General features: G+C 41.2%; 1 protein-coding gene across 2 annotated transcripts; it reads left to right on the top strand.

Annotated features, from left to right (window-relative positions):
• Positions 1-466: 466 nt before the first annotated feature.
• On the top strand, positions 467-26,940 carry LOC125490009 (signal transducing adapter molecule 1). 2 transcript variants are annotated; one of them, XM_048627946.1, is made up of 8 exons: positions 467-638; positions 16,934-17,010; positions 19,051-19,707; positions 19,817-19,936; positions 20,794-20,848; positions 21,430-21,610; positions 21,997-22,183; positions 26,772-26,940. In XM_048627946.1, exons 2-8 carry the CDS (start codon positions 16,968-16,970, stop codon positions 26,792-26,794), a joined length of 1,266 nt encoding a protein of 421 aa, XP_048483903.1. In that variant the 5' UTR covers positions 467-638; positions 16,934-16,967; the 3' UTR covers positions 26,795-26,940. The 2 variants fall into 2 exon arrangements, with proteins under 2 accessions (XP_048483903.1, XP_048483898.1); XM_048627941.1 differs by lacking the exon at positions 467-638 and having other exon boundaries at positions 16,762-17,010.
• Positions 26,941-27,020: the final 80 nt, after the last annotated feature.

Genomic DNA, 27,020 nt, shown 5'->3' on the forward strand with positions numbered 1-27,020 from the left:
CGGCAAAAAAAAAATTGGAGTGCAGCCCCCGTATTATGTAACTCCGAGTGGGGTTGGTTGGTATAAAATGGCTGACAACTTAGAGCATTATTAATTAATAACTTTTTACTGACTTATTTGATTTCACAAACGTTTATGTTCAATGTAAGGATATATTGTTAGGCTTCTTGCATATTTCTTTCACTAAGATTTTTGGTGTTTTCGGTTAATAAGTCTCTAAGTTGATACCAATTATCACCGGTTGCTAACTCTCAAAAAGTTACAAAATACGGGGGCAGTAGGTATGAAGTTTTACTACCGCCATCTATAATCAATTTTTATCTATGATTGAAAATCTCCTTTCTCTCTTTTCTGTGCCTCAGAATAATAAGCGGTAAATGACATTTAATCGCACAGGTTACAAAGTTTCGGAAATTTATGTCAATGTCATTAATGTCACGAAGTGTCATTGGCTATTTGGTTTGGTGTAGTTGTCATGTTGTGATGTCATGTCAAATTTAGTTGAAAGAAATCAAAATCAAATTACTCCGTTGTTTGTTGCTCTTTAACGTATTAATAAACACTTTTTAAGCATAGAAATTACTAAAGAAGTGCTGCTATGGTTTACAATTCGGCGTGAAAAACTAATATTGAAATATATTGCCGCTGCTGGCCTATTGTGCCCGGCTGACGGTGTGGAGCCGGCACGAGGTGGGGTCTTTGGAGCGGGAGCGATGGACGCAACTGCCGCCAGTTTCTTGTCCATCAAGCCCCCAATGCGCTCCATCAGGCGCCGCTCCCATTCTCCCGAAGGTTCGGGGGAAGGCCTGGTAGGCGATACCGGCGCCGCGACATGGTTCGGAGTCTGCCGGAGTGTTGCCACCTCCTTGGCCAGGTCTTCCAGCCTCGAACTGAGGGAGGCTACCTGAGAGCGCAGCTCTGCGTTCTCCCGCTCCAGCCTCTCCTCGTTCCGGCCCGACACCGTGCGTTCAACCAGCTCTGTGGTGGCGGCCTGCACCTGTCTCGCGGCAAGGCGAAGACTGTGGACGAAGGTGCCCTTCAAATTTCTCGACCTGTCGGCAACCCCTTCGACAGTGGACAGCTGAGCTGCAATAAAAGCATTCAGATCAGCTGTCGGTCGTCCCTGCATTTCTGCCAACAGGTCATCCACCTTTGGTAGTGAGGCCTTCGCCCTGGTGTTGGAGGGGGTGAGAGATTGGCCAAGAATCTCATCGTCCTCCCCACTTCCATCCCTAACCGAGCGCCTTAGCACTCGGCGTTTTGAACCCGGCGGGCTGTTATTGGCTCCCGGGTTCCCCCTTTTCCTGGGCCGTTTAGACACAACGTCCGATGATGTCATTGAGATAAATGACACCACCGACGACGTGTCCGACCCGACACTGTCTCTGCGCTGAGACGTGCGCTCAAATGGGCGCGCAAATTCATTGTCACAAATTGACACACTATTACAAATTGACACATAATTTACTAACCCAATTAAGACATTTCAGCCGGGTTACGTTTATCAACAATTATAGTTGTGTTAATTAATCTTTATTTGTTGTCATCTACCAAGGAATGCTACCAGAGCTCATAATATTATTCCACAGAATTATACAGGTGTTAGTAGCCATCAAAAACTGTGCAAAGGCTTATAAAATAACATTCTTTCCTAGTAGGACAGCACAGGAACTCGTAAACCGCCGAGGTAGTTAAAATACAAAATTAGACTGTGTGTTGCTAGTCAATCTAGAATATGTCTCACCAGGTACCTAGTTACATCATGTTTTGAAAAACTGAATAGTTATCCGCCAGCCTTCATCTGATCTTGTACAGTAGCTGATGATGCTGAGATAGTTTAATTATCTTCCATTCAAGTAGCACGCCTAGTTCCAAGGACAAATTTTAAACCTTTTTGTGACTAGATGCCGCGCCTGGTGTTGCAGGCCGTGTACGGGACTTAAACCAGGTTTACGAGGCTCCAGGGTCGGCCGTTGTATTTCTGAGGTCAGTCCAGAATTATTAAATAACCATATTCCTAGTCAGCGTGTGCTGGCCTGAGCCCCAGCGGCCTGGACCGATATGCTACATTTTACAGATTTTAAATATTGTTGCAAAGTATTTCACTGGTTGCATTCAAACGGCTAGTGTATTTTTGAAATATTCCCTTGGCAATAACAAGATTTTTATTAATAATTATGTAAGTATTGCTTTCGAAGTGGCTCTGTGTGTATCCATATGTATAAATACCTATATAGGTACCTTCCATAACTTCTGGTAAGTCAGGAATAAAAATTGAGTACTTAAGTCTTATCCAAACGTTATAGTGCACACAACACAATAGATGTTATAGTGCACACAACACAATCATGTCTACTTATACTTTTCTATTTAGTATACTGTTAGCGGTGTCCGCCACCCCGAGAGCATCACTAGCCGCGCGCCTATAAAAGTGGAGTGAGAGGTTGCGCCGCCCTCTTTCCCGATCCAGCCGTCGAAGCGTTAGCACTGTTCAGCTCGTATCTAGTGTAGCTAGGTTATTTAGTGATAGGTTATAGTTGTGTTTAGCGTGGTTTAGTTTGGTAATTTAGCTGTGTAAATTATTGTTCATAAATGATTAAGTAAATAAGTTTGTAAATATTAATTGATTAAAGGTTGTAGGTAACATGTGTTTATTTTTTTTATTTTAAAAGTTAGGCTATCCCTAATTTCAGAAGTGGGATAGGCTCCATAGCCTATCTGACGCTGGCTTTAGTGGACATTCTGATAGCTTAGATTGCTTATTGCTTACTGCTTATGTAAATAATGGCTGAACGACGTAGTGCTAGAAGTAGGGGTAGGATTAGGCAGGAGGTGCATTCAGACGGTGAAGATGCAGTACATAACCAGCTTGGCGCTATCTTGTCGCGATTAAACGCGCTAGAGGGTAGTGCGCTGGCCGTCCCCCGCGCCGGGTCCGCGCAGCCCAGCGAGCCGTGCAGCGAGAGCGGCGCGCGCGCTATCCTAGCGCCGAGCGCGTGCCTCGGCGCCTCCACCAGTGCGGGCAGCCCCGGGCCGACGCCGACCCCTGCCGCCGTGGCTGTACCTGCCGCCGCCGCTGCTACTACTGGGGGTGTCGCCGCGCCAGACGCCACTGAGCGACTCATAGGCGCACTGAGCGCCCTAACACGAGTAAGATCTACCCATTATTACATTTCAAATTTTGATCCAAGCTTAAACGACATCGATTCGTGGTGTGAGGAAGTTGAAAGAGCTCGCATTGTAAATAACTGGGACGACAACGAGTGCCTCGCAAGGATAGCCAACTGTCTGAAGGGAGACGCTCGTTGTTGGTTAAATGAATGGGTCACTAATGACCGTACCTGGACCAACTTTAAACTAGAATTCAAACCACTGTGCTCACGGAGAATCGATGTCGCGAATATTTTGTTTGATGTGATGTGTTCCAATTCTGACCGCTATGCCACGTATGCTGAGTATGCGAGGCGATCGTTATTACGATTGAACATAGTAAAGGGCTTAAGCGATGATCTAATCGTTGCTATCATCATTCGTAGCATAACGGATGTTCAAATTCGTGCCGCTGCTTCTAATGCCATGTTGCTACCGAAAGACCTTGTAGATTTTCTATCGATCTATACTAAACCTACGGTCACTACCCCACAAGAGTCTGCGCGCCCATCTCGAAGTAAATTCAGTGAACCAAATTTCCGCAAGCGCAGTAATGTTCATAGTACACCTACCCGCGAAATAAAATGTTATACATGCGGTAGCGTTGGCCATGTGCAACGTTTATGTCCTAAGCGTTTAATAACTGACAAACCGACTGATAATAATATGAGTGCAACAAAAACATCCGTGAATAGGCCTAGCAACTCGAACAATCGTGTGTGTTCATTTTGTAAGAAGCCGGGTCATGACGTCACTGTGTGCTTTGCAAAACAACGACCTGAAAGTCGAAATATAAATAATGTAAATTTTTGTAACGAATTGAATGGTTCACAAATTGTTTATGTTTATATATTTGGTGAGATTCCGATGATTAATTCTTGAGGGAATCTCCCATAGCTTTAATTTTACACTTCGGCACAGATTCACACGGAGATAACAATAGTTCTTGTTATTTGGTCTGTCATAAATATAATGTTATTGTTATTTTGTTGATCACTGCACTTTATCTTTTTAAATAATTAAATTTACGCGGCGACTATGTTTACTGTGACACTAGCGCCATCTCTCGGTATATCGATGTACTGATAGATAGCGGGTCGCGCGTGTCGTTAATTTCTGAATCTGTTCTAAAACATTTGAAATGCGCCTGTTTACCTACGAATCAAGTACTTAAGGGCATAGGGAACCAAACTATTAAGTGTAACAGTTACGTTACTTTGGTACTCGAGTTTCAAGATATTGATTTAGAAGTCGATTTGTATGTTGTCAGTAAATCATGTATTAACGTACTTTTGTTGATAGGTACTAATGAGTTAAATCGCGAGGGAGTTGCCTACATACGTGTAAATAATAAACAGCGACTAACTAGATAACTTACGCGAGACGCTGCAAGTATAAACATCCGCCGGGTTTTCTATAAACATTAAGAAGAGTACGTTTTTGGCTACGGAAGTAGAGTACTTAGGTCGGATAATATCACAAGGTCAGGTTAGACCGAGCGAACGAAAAATAAAAGCATTAATTGATTCACCTATACATACAAACGTAATACCTTAAGGTCATAGATTAAGTCTTCTGCGCATTTTTCACGACCAGCACAGTCATATCGGAGCGGACAAAACGATTGACTTAATTCTTTGTCATTTTTGGTTTCTTGGCTTACGGGCGTTTGTCAAAAAGTATACCAGTCATTGCCTTGTCTGTCTCTCGTCAAAAAGAATTCCAAGAGCCCCTCACCAACCAATTTCTCCATTCGAAACAATTCATCTCGATGTATTAGGCCCCTTACCTACTGTAAACGAATGTAAATATGTTTTGATAATAATTGATGCATACTCAAAATATTGTCTGTTGTATTCACTTTGTAAGCAAGATGCAAATGAACTGAAACACGCTGTATCTAATGCAATTTCTTTGTTGGATATCCTAAGTTATTGGTATGTGATAGAGGCCGTATGTTTGAGAGCGCTAGTTTTAAGTCTTACGCTTCTGAGCTAGATAGCCAACTACACTTTATAACGCCTGAAATACACAACGAGAATGGACAAAAGTGGAACGCTACTGTCGCACCGTTCTCAATATGTTAAGGATTGAGGCCACAAAAACTGACACACCGTGGTCGGACTCACTCGGGCGTTTGCAGCTTGTTTGCAGCTCACTCTCAACTGTACTAAACAAAAGACAACGCAAACGTCACCTTACATCTCCTAATTGGCATTGAAGCGGCTATACCGGTGATAAGGTCACTCATACGTGACGTGGCGCTGGATAACACATGTCCAAATCGTTGCAGAGGCAGCGTGCATCTGAACTGCTGGAGATGAATAGAGAGAGGCAGGGTGCATATGTAAATAAAAATCGCAAACCAGCACGCCTCTTTAAACTTAACGATATGGTCTTTGTCACAAAGTGTTCACAGATGTCTGGCAAGCTGGACTCAGGGATGCGAGGGACTTATCGGGTAAAGAAGGTTTTGCCCCATGGCCGTTACGAACTGCAACTGCTTAGTGGTTCATACGGCAAGATAACTCAGGCTGCTGCTGAGCACATGGTTATTTGGCGAGGAGAGTGGACCTGAGTCCTGTGCAACTTTTTTTCAATTGTAAGTAATCTTTAACTTATTGAAGTTGAGATTCGACTGACATCAAGTGGTGGTGTCTCATTGTGTGTATTCCCAGTATGCGTATGCTAGAGATGTATGTATGTATGTATGTACGATGTGTGAATACATGTTCATGATAATTATATGTGGATGTAGATGTGTGTTGTATGAGATGGGTACCCGTATGAGATAAATGTGTGCGAGTGAAATAAATGTGTAATTAGGACTAGGTGATGTATGTAAGAATTTTACGTAAGTGGAGGGAATGTTGAACATGCTAACATGGTGCCTCTGTTCGGGATATGCAAACATGGTGCCTCTATCCATATGTGTTTTGGTGTTGAGCGTGGCTCCGCCAGTGATAAGACGTATGGCGTTGAGATGTTCTCCGCCAGTGAACATGCAAACATGGTGCCTCTGTTCGGGATATGCAAACATGGTGCCTCTATCCATATGTGTTTTGGTGTTGAGCGTGGCTCCGCCAGTGATAAGACGTATGGCGTTGAGATGTTCTCCGTCAGTGAACATGCAAACATGGTGCCTCTGTTCGGGGTATGCTAACTCGTACGCTGCCCATATTAATATTCTGAAATGTGACAAGACTGACAAAAACATAATAAAATGACTTATTTACTGACTGTTGACTGCTTGCTTATGCTAGCTTGAGTGTTTGTTTAAAGCCCAAGTCATATATTTTTATTTTGTTACAGCAATGGAAGAAGACATTGCAGACAGTTAAGCTCAGCGATGTGAGCAACAGGGTCCATCCAGGGAAAACGCCAACCAGCCAACAGAAGCCGTACCAGTGGAAGTCATCCCGGAGAGTCCAGCCAGCTGCCATGACGTCTGAACATACGTGACACACATCAAGGAAGTGTTCGAGGACGAACACCTGTCAGGAGAGGCCGTGTTAGCGGTGTCCGCCACCCCGAGAGCATCACTAGCCGCGCGCCTATAAAAGCGGAGTGAGAGGTTTTTTTTTTTTTTTTTTTTTTATTTTATGTTTATTCAGGAAACTAACAGCGCTTATAAAACATATGTGACTTAAGATAAGTAATAGTGTACAAGGCCAATAATAAGTTTCCACATTATTAACTAGTAACAAGTTGTAAACGAAACAAAACAAAGTTATACATTATACATACTGAGTAACAAAGTGACAAAATACCATTCATAATTCTACATCATTTTCATGGAAGAAAATCTCAACAAAAAAAAAATTAAGTGCAAGTAGAATGAAAAGATAACTTATTCGTATTTAATGAATATGAGGAGTACTTACTTATTTATAAAGAAGAAAATACATTAATTCCTAAGCATATATGAAATAAATACATACATACATACATACATACATAGGTGCAATGTATAAACAATAAAGATCATATTTAAGTAGATATTTATTAGCATTGTAAACATAAATACATATCCTGCCCGGAGTCAGGTGCGTGGCTCCACGCGGTGCCTTCGCCCCACTTGGGGACGTTGTTGGATGGCGACACGCTACGAGTAGCCATAGCACTCCGCTTAGGATGCAACGTCTGCCACCCACATCGCTGCATTTGCGGGGCGGAGGTCAACGGGCAGGGTCGCCACGGGCTACACTGTGTCCGGAGCGCGGGTAGATTTTCCCGGCACCAAGCGCTAAATGACGTAGTAAAAAGAGGCCTAACATCAGCAGGCATCCCCTGTGCTCTAGAACCAAGGGGTTTGTCTCGTACGGACGGGAAGAGACCAGACGGGTTAACGCTGATTCCGTGGGAGAAAGGCCGCTGTCTACTGTGGGACGCTACTTGCGTGTGCACATTTGCACAATCACACTTAGCGGCCACCACAGTGACAGCAGGCGCTGCCGCGGAGTCAGCGGCGAGGGCAAAAACTTTGAAGTACTCAAATCTTTTGCCTTCATTCATATTTGTCCCTCTGGCCATAGAGACCACCGGCGCATGGGGAAGGCAGGGGAAAGCCTTTGTGAAAGAAATAGGAAGAAGAATGAGAGACAAGGGGCTCGACCCCCGGTCCGGCGCATTCCTCCTACAAAGGCTCTCCCTTGCCGTTCAGAGGGGCAATGCGGCGTGTATTTTAGGCACATGCAACAGTCATATACCGGACCGCCCCCAATAGGTCAGTTTCAGTTTTATACATTAATATTATTCTAATTCTTAGCGTTTTTTTTTTGTTTATACATACTTAGTTTAATAATTTAGTTAGTTATTAGTGCTTATTTAATTTTATCTAGTTATAAGTTTTGTGTTAAATTGTATTAGTTATATATTCATAATCTTATTAAATAAATCCTTTGTGAAAAATATTTTATATATATAAATACATAATATATAATAATCCGATACGTTAAATATGCATACCTACTCATAACAGCAGATTAAGTTATAGGTAATATTATATTATATTTATATTTACGATTTGCCTTTCAAATTTGGTTAAGTATAACTTTTTTAATATTGTTTTTGAATAAAAGTTTTGAACCGCTAAAGATATCAACCTCACTGAACTTTTTATTGTACAACCTGGGAAGTCGGCTGAGGACTGCGTTTTGGGCGTAATTAGTGGAGTGTGGGGGGACGTGTAGCAGCGGGGTGTGCCGCGTGCGGCGGCGCGGCGCCGCCAGCGCGAGCCGCGCCAGCAGCTCGGGGCAGTCCAGCCGCCCGCGCAGCAAGTCGAACAGCAGACTCATGTCCATTAATGAACGTCTCTCGTCAAGAGTGAGTAGGTTGAAATGCCGACAATTTTCAGTATAATCGTTAAATCGTATTTTATTTCGGAAATTTAGATGTTTGAGAAATATCCTTTGAGTACGTTCAATCTTTTGCTTGTAAGTTATATAACAGGGTGACCAAATGGGGCTTGCGTACTCTAGAATACTGCGCACATAGGCATAGTAGACCACTAGCAGACTGTTCACGTTCTTAAAGGCTTTGCATGTACGGAGCACAAATCCCAAATTCCGATAAGCTTTACTGAAAGTAATTCCCACATGATGACTCATAAGCATCTTTGAGTCTAGCCACACTCCAAGATCACGGACCAACTCGACCCTCTGTACTGTAACGTTATTGAAATTATAATTAAATGTGATAGGTTTATGTTTACGCGTAAAACTAATACATTGACATTTACCGATGCTTATAGCAATATTGTTTCTGTCATAATAAGTTTGTAAGTTGGTAAGGTCATTTTGGAGCAGTATGCAATCTTCTATGGAACGGATTTTCATGTAAACTTTTTTGTCGTCAGCATATAAAAGATGATGTGAATTTTGAAAACAGGTGTTAATATCATGAATATAGACGTTATAGAACAGAGGGCCGAGGTGGGATCCTTGGGGAACACCGGATGGGATGCTGATAAAGTCAGACTTGAAGCCACCCAGTACAACAGCCTGCGACCGATTGGACAAATATGACTGAACCCATCTGAATAGGTTCCCTCTGATTCCGAGTGCCTGTAACTTTGCAAGGAGGATGATGTGGTCTACACGATCAAATGCTTTTTCAAAATCTGTGTAGACCACATCAACCTGTCCTCCTTTCTCCATACCGTTCAATACAGAGTCTGTAAAAGAAGTTAAATTAGATGTAGTTGAGCGATTTTTCATGAAGCCATGTTGCCGTTCTGAGATTGCTCTTGCTAGTGTAGGATAGATACTATTGTAAACCACTTTCTCTAGTAATTTACTTAATATGTTTAGTTTGGAGATAGGGCGATAGTTATCTATGCAAGATTTTGAACCTTTTTTATGGACTGGGGTTATATGAGCTTGTTTCCATATTTGTGGACAGATACCCTGTTGTAGGCAGTCGTTAAATATGTGTGTAATGGGAAATGCTAGAGATTCATCACATTGAGACAAGAAGATTGAGTGTATTCCGTCACAACCTGAACCTTTGGTTTTATCGATCGAACTAAGAATACCTTTCACTGTGTTCTCGCTTACTTGAAGGTCACATATGTTGTCTGAGGTGGTATCTTGGCTACAAGGAACATCATCTACTCTCGTGTTGGATGCCGGCGTAAACACACTCTCGAAAAAGGTATTAAAAGCTGTACAAATACTATGGCCATCATTGTATGTTTTATTATTGTATGTAAATGATGCAGGGTAATTGGAGCTATTTCTTTTAGATTTAACGTACTTCCAAAATAATTTAGGATTTTTTTTAATTCCTTCTTCAATATGTTGAGTGTAGTTTTCGAAGCATTTATTTTGTATTCTATGTTGTCTTGCTCGTAAAGTTGAAAATTCATCATAATCCCTGGCATTATTATACTTTCTCCATTTTTTATGTGCTTTATTCTTTTCACGAATTACTTTAATAAGAGGTCGACTGAACCAGATTGGATAATGTTTGTTTTTTGGCGTGATTTTTGGAATAAATTTATCGAAGCTTTTATGTAATACAGAGTAGAAATTGTTAATTTTATTATCTATTGTACCTCTAAGTAAAGTTTCCCAGTCTGTTTCCATGAGAAATTTGTTAATATTCGCGTAGTCGCCTTTTTGAAAATTGTAAGTGGACGCGCGACACTCAACGAGCGGTTTCAGAAATAAATCTGGGATTTGCAAGGATAGAGATGGATGGTGCATACCTTCTTTTAGAATTGGATCATGACATCTAGTAACAAGCAGGTGTGTATTACTAAAGCATAAATCTAATATTTTATTATTATTGTTTACGACTAGATTATATTGTTTTAGGCTGTAGAACTCTAGATCAGTTATAAGTTGTTCGGCTGCAGTTTGGGCGTCAATTGATCCTTGATGCAACAAGGTGTAGTTATCTTCGGACCATTCGATAAAAGGTAAATTAAAATCTCCAATTAATAAAAAATTATCGATCAAGTTGGACTCTATGAGACGAGACATTACCTGTCTTACGTCATCGAGTCTGGTAGGTAATTCTCTTGGTTTATTTGGGGGAATATAAGCTATTATAATATGTAAGTTAGTACTAGTGCCTAAACTATTAGGGGGTATGCTTACGTATAATAACTCTGTTAGGTCACATGATGTGTCAGTGTGTACAGTAGCATTAAGTTCGCGTTTACAGCATATCATAACACCTCCGCCGGTTTTTTTGCCGCTTAATGCAAGATTACGGTCGGAACGAAAGATATCATAACTAGCATTGCATAGCTCTGAATCTAAAATATCATTTTGTAACCATGTTTCCGTAATTAATACAATATCATAGTCATGAGACGCAAGGGCGTACCCAGGATTTCAGCTAGGGGGGGGCAGCTCATACCTGTTTCGAGATGATGGTCGGTCGGGTTGGGTTATATGGGTATAATGAAACAAAAAACCGGACAAGTGAGAGTTGGACTCGCGGACTGAGTGTTCCATACAAGTATTTACCTGATATAGTTTTCCTTTTAATTTTGACATAAATGTACTAAATCCGTGATTTTTTTCATATTTTTTGTACCAACCATTTATCCAGCAGGTGCGGGGGCAAAAATACCACTTAGCAGATTAAGATTTCCTAAACCAATTACTGAATAAAAAAATAGTTTGAGCAGAACTATAATATTTTTAAAATACGCCGTCGAAACACTGAAAAAAAATTCATCCCCATTTTACAGGTAGCCCAATTTTTTTTTATATAGGTACTTCACTTTCTTTGTTTGTTGAGGCCGTACATTTTTATATCTATGCGAAATATCAGCTTCATATCTTTACTTTACCCGTTTCTGAGAAAAACGGTGGGGACAGACAGACAGACGGACGGACCTTTTTTACTTTTAAGGTAAGTACTGAACCCTAAAAATCGTGAAAATTGAGTAAGACACAAAATAAAATATTGATTTAAAAGTAATCTTCTCGGATTTGGACATCAGGCGTTTTTGCCCCGCTTTACTGAAATCATAGCGTTACCAGCCAGATTTAATATTCTGTACTTAGTTATTTTAATTAAAAACAATGGAAAAATGTAAATATTTAGATATTTTTTTTACGTAATATACATTTTATTACGAAAAAGTAACCTTAAAATATTATATTAAATATTATGTTTTCCCAATGTTTTGAATTAAAATAACCACAGAATTTCAAATCTGGCTGGTAACACTATGATTTCAAAGTATTTTGGTGTATGTTCTCGACTTTTCAAAAAGCGGGGCAAATAGCCATACACAATGCCCTTTGTCTATGTCAGTCTTTTCAATAAACTCATTGTTTTCTTTTAAGTCATTGCGATGTACGCTCATCAGACATAAACCTCTAAACCTTTCTTCACCCATGGTGCTTCTAAGCCACGTTTTAACTCTCTCTTCGCAGCGTACCGAAGGACCGTTCTACGGTTGCCGCTGTGGTGCATGGGATAGTGCTTAAAATAGTCAATGCCTTTCTGACAGCACGGTAAAAAATTGGCTTCGTTGAACAGATCAACTACTTCTATGTTGCTTAATTGACCATAAATTATGCCAAAGGTTCAGTACCCCTGAAAGGCAATGTATTGCGTCTGCGCGTTGCGTTCCCAACAATTAAAAAAACATAACTTCTCTTCAGAGGCGTTTTTCTAAAAAGTAAAAATACTAATATGATCAGCTAGGAAATGCCTATTTTGAGAACCTAGAAACAATAATATAATGCCTACAATTTAGAAGTTTTTTCAAAAGGCCAAAAAAGGCTTTTCGGCCAAAATCTAAAATAAATTCTGGGCACTTGTTTCTTAGTGCTAGGTTCTAAAAAGGCGTTATCTTGATGAACATTTATCTATTTTTACTTTTTGTAAAATCGATTTCGAAGAGAAAAAAAATATTTTTTTTAATGTTGAGAACGCAAGACAGACGCAAAGGGGGGCAGTTCTCTGGTCATAAAATTCTTGCAATGATCATTAGGTTACGTAGCTAACAGTATAGTCACATACCTACTATAACGAATGTTGTACAATATTTATTTCTAGATAAAAGAATATGAAATCAAAATATCTGACTGAAAAGAAAAGTTATTTTGTTTCCAACACTTCATTTTGCGCAGGGTAACACGTTTTTAATTCCCACTTGGCAGGAAAATTTACGTTTATTTTATCTTCTAGGGGGGGGCAGCTGCCCCCCCCTGCCCCTACCTGGGTACGCCCATGATGAGACGCAATACCATTGTAAAAATCTAGACATTTGGTTCGAAGGCCCCCGACATTTTGGTAATATATATTAAGGATTCGCTTATTTGTATTTTTTACGTTAGCCATTTATGGTTTTATAGATAAAAATATGTTGAAATTGAAGGGGTATTAGGGATATTTCATAATTAATACTTTTGGGGGGGTCCTTTTTATAAGTTACGAGGCATGTATATTTATAATAATTATAATAATAGTGTGAGCATTGTTCATGCATGTGTGAGATTGAAGTAGTGAGTTGAAAGGAAATGTTATTTGTTTTTGAAATATAAATTGTGTATTTTTTGTTATGAGGATATATAAATATATTTAAAGATAAATACACATAATTTATTAGAACATATCGTGAAATACTTTTATAATGCAAATTCAGTGAATATACAATATACATATAAATAACTCCTATGATGTTATACAATGTAAACAAAATACCTATTATAAGTCACTTAATTTTAGGGATATCCGAATCGCGAATGATTTTAATTTTAGCACTATTTTCACTCTTTCGAACAAAAATTTGACCATTTCTTATCCAGACAAATTTGGGTTGCGCCGCCCTCTTTCCCGATCCAGCCGTCGAAGCGTTAGCACTGTTCAGCTCGTATCTAGTGTAGCTAGGTTATTTAGTGATAGGTTATAGTTGTGTTTAGCGTGGTTTAGTTTGGTAATTTAGCTGTGTAAATTATTGTTCATAAATGATTAAGTAAATAAGTTTGTAAATATTAATTGATTAAAGGTTGTAGGTAACATGTGTTTATTTTTTTTATTTTAAAAGTTAGGCTATCCCTAATTATACTATTACCGAGAGATCTATGCATTATGAATTTATAAATTCAACTATTTATCTACTGATATACTCATCAGTAGCTTATGGGTCACAGTTGGTTTTCTCTCTACCATGCGATAATAAACACATCTCACAATGTTTAACTAGGTTTCAGATAGGCTCAGACTACATAATAGACGCATTTTTCCTGAAATAAAAATGACATATTATGTATCTAGCCTATCTGAAATCTAGTCATTTCTGCATGGTGATATTACAACTGAGGCGCGCGGGCGACTCACTCTATTTATATAGGCACCCGCACCTTGCAAATTAAAGGTGGAGAGAAAAATGGACTTTATTTAACTGTCACTGTGACCCTTATGATGCCGAACACGGAGAAAGTCGAAACGCCATATCTCACAATGTTTAACTAGGTTTCAGATAGGCTAGATACATAATATGTCATTTTTATTTCAGGAAAAATGCGTCTTTTATATCAACATAAAAAAGACATGCCAGGCTTCATGAATAAAATATAACATAGTCCAATTTTCACCCATATTAGTTAAATCAATACTGTCAAAGTTGAAAATGAAAATTTCCGGATCGTTTTTTGCGATTTGCCAACAATTTAGTTTTTTGAATTACGCCTCTATTATCCTGAGGGTGCGATCTATTTAGCGATGATAATATTATACTTTATTTGGTTTGAAATAAACTTTAATAATGTTAATAATAATATAGTTTTACAGTATACAGTAAAAAATAATTTGGTTCATTTCAAAAATATTAAAGCGAGCATGATTTGGTGATGATTTATCCGTTATGGCGGAGATTTCGAATTTATTGGAGGCAGTATCACATAATTTCTGGTGGAGGTTTAAATACAAGCCATAATTTTGTATGAAAATATAAACAGCGCCCAATGATTTCAAAAGGAAGGATACGCCCTTCAGAACTTTTTGTCAAAAGAAAATGGCACCCGCGCGCTGGCCCTAAATTCATACAAATTATGACAGATTTGTGAGGTTTTAGGGCCAACGCGAGGGTGTCATTTTCTAGAGCGGTTGGGCCTGTCCTTACGCTAGTAATATATAAGTCAATGACAGCGCCCCTGGCGGTCGATAGCAGAACAAAAATTTTCCTACAAAATTCATTGAGTAATTTTACTTCACTTTCACTACGAAAATTCATGCTAAGGAGTCTGAACTTGTACACGAGACTAAATAGAGATACTATGAGCCGTTTTCCTTGACAGCTGTCAGTTGAGCTTTTGGGTAAGCCGATAGATGGCGTGAAAACGCAGTGTACCAACTGTCAAAAATTACATAGAGAGCAAAGAGTACTAAACTCAGAATAAGAACTCACTAGTTGTGATTAAATGTCGGGTGGTAGAGCGAGCCATCCTTCCGAGGCTCAGACTGCATGTGGCTTGGGATAGTGCTAAGTATTCTGTGAATAATTCTACCCGCGCCGTCACGTAGTGTTCTTTTCTCTATGCGCGCCGTTTGAACGGGTGCTGCGTGCGAGAACTGATTTTCTATTTTTATTTATTGTAACTATGATCCTAAATAAGATCCCAAAGAAATACTTACAAGACAAGATGAGAATGTGTGCCGTCGCAACTTGTAAAAATAAAGGACATCATAAATTTCCAAATGATGAAAGCCAGGCGCAATAATGGATTAAGGCGACTCGGATAAATGTGCGAAAAATTGATTGGAAACTGCGAAAACATTCATGGTTGTGTTCGGATCATTTCATACCAAGTGATTTTCATTCACGTAAGTAAGTTAAATCATTAAATCACTATCTCAAGTGCACTAACTGTACAGTATCAAGGGAGGAGGAGCAGATAGCTCAACTACAACTCAATTAATACAGGAGAAACACAAGGAAACTGAGAAAACTTGAAAAGAACGGCTGTACGCACAATCGCACTGAACGCTGAAGCAACAGTGACATCGACATCATAGAGAAAATAATACTACAATTCTACCTACCTATTATACGTCACTTTCACATTTCGTTAGCCTCATAGAATAACATATTGTGATCTGAGTGTATTCTGAGGGTTTGAAAGTTGGTACAACCCCAGACAACGCCATCTATTTCTCCAAAAAGGAACTTTTTTTTTTTAACAAACGCCTCATTATTCTAATGATGCATATTCTTACTTTACACTATGTTAGTCACGACATCTATCGGCTTACCTAAAAACTCAACTGACAGCTGTCAAGGAAAACGGCTCATAGTGTGCATTGGCATTTACGGCGTGAATCCCACACCCAACAAACTTAAAAAAATTAATAAGAACTTGTGGTATAGCAGGCTGGATATTTGGAAACAAAATATTACTGCTGCTGAACATTCAACTTTTTCTAGATACTCGTACTTACCAATAATGGGAGATTTTCGTTGACAGTTTAAAAGTTCCAAAATCGTCCGATCCGTCACTATCGTTTTTTATGAGCTGCATTATTCTGAGGGAATGGAAGATGCCATAAAATGGTACTATGCCTTAAAGTAGTTAACACTTAATATTATGCATAATATAACAGCTAGTTATCGCATATGGATGAATTCACATCCATTGGGTTTTTGTATTGGCTGAAAAAATTTGAATCCATGCCGGCAAAAAAAAAATTGGAGTGCAGCCCCCGTATTATGTAACTCCGAGTGGGGTTGGTTGGTATAAAATGGCTGACAACTTAGAGCATTATTAATTAATAACTTTTTACTGACTTATTTGATTTCACAAACGTTTATGTTCAATGTAAGGATATATTGTTAGGCTTCTTGCATATTTCTTTCACTAAGATTTTTGGTGTTTTCGGTTAATAAGTCTCTAAGTTGATACCAATTATCACCGGTTGCTAACTCTCAAAAAGTTACAAAATACGGGGGCAGTAGGTATGAAGTTTTACTACCGCCATCTATAATCAATTTTTATCTATGATTGAAAATCTCCTTTCTCTCTTTTCTGTGCCTCAGAATAATAAGCGGTAAATGACATTTAATCGCACAGGTTACAAAGTTTCGGAAATTTATGTCAATGTCATTAATGTCACGAAGTGTCATTGGCTATTTGGTTTGGTGTAGTTGTCATGTTGTGATGTCATGTCAAATTTAGTTGAAAGAAATCAAAATCAAATTACTCCGTTGTTTGTTGCTCTTTAACGTATTAATAAACACTTTTTAAGCATAGAAATTACTAAAGAAGTGCTGCTATGGTTTACAATTCGGCGTGAAAAACTAATATTGAAATATATTGCCCGTGAAGAATAAGTGATTACTGGTTAATATGGGCATTTTTGGAAATTCGTCGCCTTACGATGAAGATGTCGGTAAGTTTGCCAACTGTTCACTACTGGCCCTAATGCCTCTCATTTTGTTTCACAAAATGAGATGGAAGGCAGCTTTATAGCTTATTTTTTATTGTTAGTAATATTGGCTTTGTTTGTAAAGTTTAATCGTCGGTCTTGTCTACCTTTTCAATATGAGTCATCTAAAATGTCTCCTTTGTTTACTATTATATACATTTTAATAAGTTAGACATATTACTAGTTTTTAACAATATTATGAGTATTTTGATTGAATTACTTCTCCAATATGAAGTTCTGAGCAGTTTCTTCTTTACGGCAATGACATTACAAATAATGAAAGAATAAAAAGGGATGATCTGAACTTAAATACTAAAGATCAGATCAATCGCCAAGCAGGCTATCACTCTCGTAAAATACGTAGGTACATACTAGGGGTCATCCTGTCATTTGAGAGAATGTGAGTTAAGGAAAACTTCATGAAGAAACCTGAGGCCTCCCATTCTCCCAGTCTTGTTACACTGCAAAGGCATGGAGACACTGGAGTAAAAAACCCTTGGATCTCCACGGTCCTTCCGGGAAGTCATTAGCAACCTATGTCATCTACTATCTTTCTGGCATGAGCTTGGGTGGCTTAATAACTAGTCACCCCATAGGTATTTCAGGGGTAATGTAATGGCCCACCTAAGAGACTTAATGTTGAAAATCAACTTGCCATGATAGAAAGATAGTAACATTTTCTTACAATTATGTATGTATTAAGTGACAAAAGTGTGTATTGAGTGAGATGATGCAATTAATAAAAGTTAAAACAAAGTCTATCATAGTATTATAGTAGTCCCACAATACAAATATTGAACACCCAAAAACCGAGGGCAAGCAATTATGTCTTTAAACAAATATCTTCCTGGGTCAGGATGAGACCAGACTCACTGATGGACTGCACCATTGGTTGACACTATGCATAGTGTCAAACAATAGCACAACTACGTCACTTGTCTGTACAAAAAGTTTGATAACATCATTACAGAAGAGATAAAAGGCTAATGAACTTTGTAGCTAGGATCATGTAGGTAACCCTCAGGTAATAATATAATATACATACAAGTATGATTAAAAACCAAAAGTCATGTTATTTTGTTTTTAACCGACTTCAAAAAAAGGAGGAGGTTCTCAATTCGTCGGGATCTTTTTTTTTATGTATGTTCACCGATTACTCCGCCGTTTATTAACCGATTTTGATAATTCTTTTTTTGTTGTATTGGGTTGAGCTCCCAGGTGGTCCCATTATTTTTTCAGAATTTTATCTCACCCCGAAGGGTGGGTAAAGGGGTAAAAACAGGGTATGAATTTCCATTTTGGGCACATATTAACTGATTATAATGAAATTAAGAACGTAAATATAGTTCTTATAAAAATATGTTGGTGACCTTGAGCTGATCTGATGATGGAAACGGAAGCCAGTCAGGGGAACTCCTCAAGTACTTCGTGTTTAGGCTTGAATGATTCATATTGATTAGTAGGACTTTTTGGTATCATTTGCACCTTACTTTTGACTGAAAATTATTGCAAATAAACTAAAAACTATAAAATAAAATAATAATTAAAACAATTAAAAAACCGACTTCAAAAAACCACTAAAATGTAAGAAATAATTTAAGGTTTACACAAATTCTACTCGTATGTGACAGTACAAATATACCTAAGCAGGAACTGTTCTTTTTTGAAGTTGGTGCCATATTTCTTCAGATTACTTTGTCACCGCACCAACATCAAAAAAGAACAGTTCCTGCTTAGGTATATTTGTACTGTCACATACGAGTAGAATTTGTGTAAACCTTAAATTATTTCTTACATTTTAGTGGTTTTTTGAAGTCGGTTTTTAAATTTTTTTTATTATTATTTTTTAACTCACACTTTCTATTGACACCTTTATAAGGATTATACTGTTCTGAGTTATATTTATTATTTGGGGCATGGGTAACTGGTATTCTGAAACTGGATCTGTGGTGTATCACATGAATGTGGCGGTGCCTGATGTCCCCCTCCCCCCTCCGTCCACAGAGAAGGCGACGAGTGAGAACAACACGAGCGAGCAGTGGGGGCTGATCATGGAGCTGTGCGACCGCGTGTCGGCGGCGCTGGCGGGGGCGGGCGGGCGCGAGGCGGCGCGCGAGGTGCTGCGCGCGGCGCTGCGGCGGCTGGCGCACGCGGACCCGCACGTGGCGCTGCAGGCCGCCACGCTGCTGGACGCGCTGGTCTCCAACTGCCCGCGCGCCTTCCTGCTGGAGGTGGCGTCGCGCGACTTCGAGGCGGAGTTCCGGCGCGTGGTGGCGCGCGCGCAGCCCGCCGTGGGCCAGCGCCTGCGCGCGCTGCTGCGCAAGTGGGCCGAGGGCGAGTTCCGCGACGATCCGCAGCTCGACCTCATCCCCGCGCTGCACGCGCGCCTCGGCCGCGCCTCCCCCGCCCCCGCCGCCCCCGCGCCCGCCCCCGCCGCGCCCGCCGCCGCCGCCGCCGCGCGCGAGCAGGACGAGCTGGCGCGCGCCATCGCGCTGTCGCTGAAGGAGTCCACGCCCGCCGCCTCGCTGTACCCGGCGGTGGACGCCCCCGCCCCCGCGCCCCCCGCCGCCCCCGCGCCCCCCGCGCCCCGCCAGGTGCGCGCGCTCTACGACTTCGAGGCGGCCGAGGACAACGAGCTCACCTTCCTCGCCGGGGAGATCGGTCAGTTCTACTTCTCCTCATTACTGATAGTTACATCTATTCACGAATCCTTTCGAGTCGGCACATAGTCAGTATTTGTTAATAACAGCGTTGATGTGTTGTGTTGCAGTGACGGTGACGGAGTGGTCGGACCCCAACTGGTGGAAGGGGCACAACGCGCGCGGGGAGGGGCTGTTCCCCGCCAACTTCGTCACCAGCGACCTCAGCGAGCGCGAGCCCGAGCCCGCCAGTCAGTACCCACACATACACACATCATTATATCCGCACACATACACACATAATTAGGTATATCCGCACACATCACAAATAATCCGCACACATAGAGTTTAAGTATTTTTTTTTTTAAAGAATATCCCTTATTGTTCTCTGTCAGACAGTGACAAAACAGTTCAATAGCTAAAGCGTCCAGTAACTTTTTTATGAATAAGGGGGGAATAAGTATTATAATCATCATCATCAGGTTCTGGTATCCCTAATCAGGGACATAGGGGTCGATGTTTACATTTCCACTCTAACCAAGTCATGTGCCGCGCCATAAGTATTATTTTTTAGTTATATTATTAATTATAATGTATTAATTAATCGTGTAATGTACCTACTTGGTCTATGGGTGCCATGTTGCCGAAGTTATGATTTATTTCAATTGGCGGCGCTAGTTGTCCTGAAATGAGAATGGTCAAACCTGACCCGCTTTGCAGCCACTAACCAAACCTATTTTTATTCAGTGATGAAGGTGTTCTGTATGAGGGATAATATTTTAAAAAATCTAAACCATTTTTTTATTAGACTCAGTTCGAGGGAAACTTCTAGTACAGTACAAAGACTTGATCTTTCAGCATCTATAATCTTCGTTCTCCCATGCCTCATAATATTAAAGTTTACACCAGGATGTATATCCTGGTGCTATTGTAGTCACGGGCTACACATTAGTAGGTATATGTTTCATCAATGGCTGCTCTGGCGGGTCATAGCGCCATAGAGAATTGTCCATTCTCCTTTGGGGTTTTGGATCTTTTTCATTGCTTGGAGTGTATTATTATTAAAATGTATACACACTCAAACTTACACGGTGTGTTCGCTTTGCAGAGGGCGGCAAGAGCGTGCAGTTCGCGGGCGAGACCGACGCCGACTCCGACAGCGGGTGAGTGCCTCCACGCCACCTCCACATCACCTCCACATCACCTCCACACCACCTCCAAGCGTTTTTCTCAAAACAGCCAAAGCCATCACCCTCGTTCGATCGCGGAGTTGCTAGCATTGTAGTATCCCCCTATTTTCTATAGATGCCGCTGTGTAACATATTTTACTAGTACAAGGATTTATTCCCTCCTCTTCCAGCTTACTACATGCCAAATTTCACAAAAATTGGTCCTGCCGTTTTCTCCTGAAAATGTTGAACATCCATCCATACGTAAAGTCCATTTAAGTCATGAATGAAATCGGAAATGGAACCTAAATAATTGTTTAAGTCGATATTTAATCCATGTACGGATCTCATGTTAGATCTTTCGTCACGCACTAGTTGACTATCGTCAAGAATGTGTTTATATTACGATGAATACCTGAAGGGCTAACACGGGGCGCAATTACGACGTGACAAAAGTTCTCCGTCGCGCTCGCTCTTGAGACTGCATGATGTGAGTGAGTGTGATGCAAACCTTTTGTCACGTGTTAATTCCGCCCGTGCTAGCCGTTCTGATGTGTGTTGTGTGTGGGCGGCAGGTCGGTGGGCTCGCTGGACGGCGGCGCGCTGGACGAGGCGCTGGGCTGGCTGCTGGCGGGCGACCCCGCCGCGCCCCCCGCCCCCGCGGAGCGCCGCGCCGAGCGCCGCGCCGCCCGCGCCGGCCGCCGCGTGGACCGCGCGCTGCAGCGGGCCGACACGCGCCACGCCAGGCTCACGCAGGTACCACTCACTAACAACTTTCCCTCTGTTACTTTCCTCGTATTCATTTTCAATGGATTGATTTTATCGAGATAGACGACCGAATGGCGTAGTGGTTAGTGACCCTGACTACTGAGCCGATGGTCCCGGGTTCGATTCCCGGCTGGGGCATATATTTCTTTAAACACAGATATTTGTTCTCGGGTCTTGGGTGTTGATATTTATATTTAGTATGTATCTATCTATGTATTTGTATAGATATATATATCAGCTGTCCGACACCCATAACACAGGTTTTGCCTAGCTTGGGGTCGGATGGCCGTGTGTGAGATGTCCCCACATATTATTATATTATTATTATTATTTTCAATGGATTGATTTTATTCGTTGATGTGTGTGTGTTGCAGCTGAGCGCGGAGCTGGTGGACGCGCTGAACCTGTACCACGAGCTGATGCGCGAGCCGCACAAGGGGCTGGGCGCGCCCCCGCACCCGCCCCCGCACGGGCCCCCACTGGCGCCCCCGCTGGGCCCCCCGCACGCGCCCCCGCTCGCGCCGCCGCCGCCCGGCACGTACTATGCGCCGCCTAACCCTGGTAAGCAGCTGACCAACTAACCTTCTTGTATTTAACTTATGCCCAGTTTCATGATACTCAATTAGATCATGGACGCCTGTATCAGCGTATCAGTGATAATGTAACCGGGGCGTTAGCCCCGGTTACATTATTTGACGGACTGTTAGGTTAGAAAGTGTTCCACCATGCTTTAACAAAGCGTTAATTTTTGAGATGACATATATGTAGGAATTAAATCAGATGTTGTATTTATCACTTTTATTATATAAGGGTCAAAATAAAATAAAGAAATATGAAATCGTCTTTACGTCTTTATACGTCTTTCACACTCTGCTTTCACTCTATGCTCCTCTGTTATTCGTCGTCATGGATACTTCACCTTGCGTTCTGTTCCACTCCCACACTCGGCCATCCTGACATTAAGGCTGCCCTCAGCCTTATTCATTTAAAAACAACTTAAACGATATTAACACCTTAACTAATAATAATAAACAAATACGGCATTACAACTTAAAACACACACATTCGTCATCATTCGTTCATCATCACTTTTATCTTTCTTTCCCCCATTATCACTTCCTTTCTTTTCTTCTTTCTTGTCTTCATCCGTTTCATCTTCTTTTCCCTCTTTCTTTTCATCTTTTTTATCTCGTGTATCGCTTCTCTTCTTATCTTTCTTCTCTCATGTGTCACTCGCCTTCTTACCCTTCTTCGCCTCGTTCCCACTTGATTTCTTAACTTTAACATCATCCTCGTTATATCTCTCGTTATCTTCATGTCATCGTCGTTTTTTACAATCCGTATCTGGGAATACACATTGTCTCCAATTAGGTTATCGTCACTTCCCTTATCAATAAACTTACTTACAGAGTTTTCGCAGATGTCCATCCGTTTCTCCCTTACATTCTGTAAATCTTGTTTGTTTACAACGTCTTGACAGTTGCTCTTTGACATTGACACTTTTTGACTTTCACTCAGTTCTTCTTCGCATGATTCGTATCTATGGCTGTCATTTTCTTCATGCTCATCGTCTGTGGCCGCCTTGTCTATCCTGATTGACATTACCGACACCTTTTGATTTCCGTTTCCGCTGCTCTCTCGTGAGCCCGTCATGAAGTCCGTCGTAGCGCTGCCATCGCCTGTTGCCACGCCGTAGCGCTAGTGTAGTTCTCACGTCGTTGGTCGCTCCGACTCGCTGCTGAATTTTCGTTGTTTGACTCCGTAGGCATGGTGAACATTGAACGCCTCGGCCCACGCTGAGGTTGCTGCAGATCAGGTCGTCCTCGTCCAAACGCGTCGTTGCTCCGCCAGTTGCCGCTTCCGCCTGGCTGTTGACACTGCGTAGCAATATGTCCAAAGTCGTTGCAGCGGAAACATTTAATACCTCTCTGTCTGTACGGGCAATCTGCTGACATGTGTTGACTCTCTCCACAGTGGGTAAGTAATACGAGGTATAAAAACGAATGGTATAACATTCACAAGGTATACGCCCATATGATATAAATTTATTAAGTATAACGATCACTGTGCATAACAAACGAAAGGCATAATTACTAAATACATAATTTCGTTAAGAATAACGTTCAAAAAGTATAATTTCAATTGATATAACGATTAAAATGCATAACGTTTATAACATATATTCTACAAAGGATATAATTATCATAATGTATAATGCACAAAAAGTATAAAAGATTGTCGTATCGTATTTTCATTAGGTATTATTGACGTTATGTGTGGGAAACGCTCCGCTCCGCTCCGCTCCGCTTCGCTGCGCTCCGCTTTAGTTTCGCCGAACATGTGCACCTAACACGCTCCTCCTCGCTTTGCTCGTCGTCGCACCTATCTTTAGGTTTTGGTACTAGGGGTTTTGACATTATTATTATTATTGGCGCTATGTGGGGAGACGCTCCGCTCCGCTTCGCTGCGCTCCGCTTTGGTTTCGACGAACATGTGCACCTAACACGCTCCTCCTCGCTTTGCTCGTCGTCGCACCTATCTTTAGGTTTTGGTACTAGGGGTTTTGACATTATTATTATTATTGGCGCTATGTGGGGAGACGCTCCGCTTTGGTTTCGACGAACATGTGCACCTAACACGCTCCTCCTCGCTTTGCTCGTCGTCGCACCTATCTTTAGGTTTTGGTACTAGGGGTTTTGACATTATTATTATTATTGGCGCTATGTGGGGAGACGCTCCGCTCCGATTCGCTGCGCTCCGCTTTGGTTTCGACGAACATGTGCACCTAACACGCTCCTCCTCGCTTTGCTCGTCGTCGCACCTATCTTTAGGTTTTGGTACTAGGGGTTTTGACATTATTATTATTATTGGCGCTATGTGGGGAGACGCTCCGCTTCGCTGCGCTCCGCTTTGGTATCGACGAACATGTGCACCTAACACGCTCCTCCTCGCTTTGCTCGTCGTCGCACCTATCTTTAGGTTTGGTGCTAGGGGGTTTGACGGCGTTGGGTAATTAAACACAGATTATGTGTTATGAGAAGAACTTTATACAAAATGATAGTATATATTTTAATTGATATACGTAATGTATGTTATACGAATTGATATTAGTCCTCGTGAGTGTTAGTTATTTTGATATTATATGAAATGTACGTTATACCAATTGAATCTTATACCTAATGAAAATATAGATTTTGTTGTTATACGTAACGTTCATTATATGTTGTGAACGTTATTAATGTGAAATTATACATTTCGTTTTTATACGTCACAATACGCACCCCTCCACAGTTGTAGCACAGTCGCACGGCCGTCGTCCTGTTGCCTGGCGCGAGTGCAGCTGCTGCGGGGCCTGCGGGTGTAGTTGCAGTAGGTAGACGATTGAAGACCGGTGCCCGTCTTCCGCTCGACTTCTGCCTGATGGTCTCGTACACTTTCAACTTATCTTTCAGATCCCCATAGGTCGTCACGCCGTACAGCATCACCTTATGTAACTCGTCGTCTAGTATTCCGTCCACGATGTATTTTATAGCGACGTAGTCGGGCATCTTGCCTCGCTTGCCGAGCTCTTTCATTAACAGCATGTACTCTAGGCACGTCTCATTTGCTTTCTTCTTCCGGCTGCTCATTAACTCATGGATCGTCTTGGAATCTACGGTGTCTGGGAACTCCTTGGTGACCGCCGTCTTCAGAGCCTCCCACGTCTTGAAGGGTTTCTCTGAACGCAGCCAGAGTGCCGCCGTACCGGTCAGTGACCTGCGCCCCACGATCAGCCGCTGCAGCTCCGTCCACCCGAAGATCTCGGCGTTGTCATCGACCTCCTGCGCCCACCGTGTTGCGGAATCGGTCTGGTCGCACCCACTGAACTTAGCTACCAGCTCCTCCGTGTACGCGAGCGGTCCTGATGTTCCGACTGCCTCCCCGTCATCTCCCGTCGTCGTCCGTGGCATCTTCTTGTCGTCGTCGTTACGTCTTAAAATGGTATATGTTCAGACCTGAAGGCGTTGTGATGCGAAGAAAAATTTTCTTGTAAAATTTGCAACTGTCAGTCTTGTTCTTTTTATAAAAATCCGTCTTCATCCGCCGTAATCTCCGAGATTTTTTTAATTTTATTTATCCCGGACGAGCCCCCAATTTGTAGGAATTAAATCAGATGTTGTATTTATCACTTTTATTATATAAGGGTCAAAATAAAATAAAGAAATATGAAATCGTCTTTACGTCTTTATACGTCTTTCACACTCTGCTTTCACTCTATGCTCCTCTGTTATTCGTCGTCATGGATACTTCACCTTGCGTTCTGTTCCACTCCCACATATAACTTATGACATTACAATGTAACAGGGGCGTTAATGATCTAACAGACTATGGTGAAACTAGGCGTTAGCATAACATCACCCAGATAAACGGTATAGCAGGAACTATGAGCAGCACTAACGACCAACTGGATCGCTGACTGACAATTACCTAATCTGAATGGCTAATATTTTCACCACCTTGAATAGCACCAATCCTAATCCTATCCTAATCCTAACTATCCTAATCCTAACTAATATTATAAATGCGAAAGTAACTGTGTCTGTCTGTCTGTCTGTCTGTCTGTTACTCTTTCACGCCTAAACTACTGAACGGATTTGAATGAAATTTGGTACACATAGGGTCTAGACCCTGAGAAAGTACATAGACTACTTTTTATCCCGGAATTCCCACGGGAAAACTGTTTAAGGCGAAGCGAAGCTCACGGGAACAGCTAGTAACTTATTTCCGTGACTTAACTTGTTATTTATGGTACGCCAATTTTACTGACTGTTGAGTGACGTAATTTTACCATTTCAACAAAAAATATTGTGTGTGTGTGTGTGTGTGTGTTTGTGTTTTGCGAAGAAAACAAGAATTGACTTCTTCTTAGTATTTATTAGCTTAGTTCTGTTATTCAGTTTACAACTTGTTTACTTGTTATCTTGTTAATTATGTGGAAATTTAATATTAGTGACCTTGTTTACTGATAATTTATTCAAGTTACATAATAATTATTTTTTATAAGCGCTGTTATTTTTCCATAAACCCTAGATTATTTATAGCCATGATTTAAACAAAAATAATGTTATACTTAATGATATTTTAAAAAAATGTGTGCCCCTCGTTGCAGGCGCCGCCCCACCCCCGCGCTAGTCCCCCCGCGCCCCGCACCCGCGCCCCGCACCCGACGTGACGTCACTATAAACTATTGTAAATAATTACTCAACGCAAGCTATATTCATTGTACTATAAGCTCATATTATTATTTATTTTATCAAAAATAAACTTTATTTCAAACACAATCTGTTTCATTTAATAATTTATAGCGTAGGTGCTCGCCGTATTGTTTCCGGAAGATCATTCCAGAAAGTTATTGAGA

Source organism: Plutella xylostella, chromosome 4 (genome assembly GCF_932276165.1).
Source record: "Plutella xylostella chromosome 4, ilPluXylo3.1, whole genome shotgun sequence".
In the NCBI taxonomy this organism is placed as follows: Eukaryota; Metazoa; Arthropoda; class Insecta; order Lepidoptera; family Plutellidae; genus Plutella; species Plutella xylostella.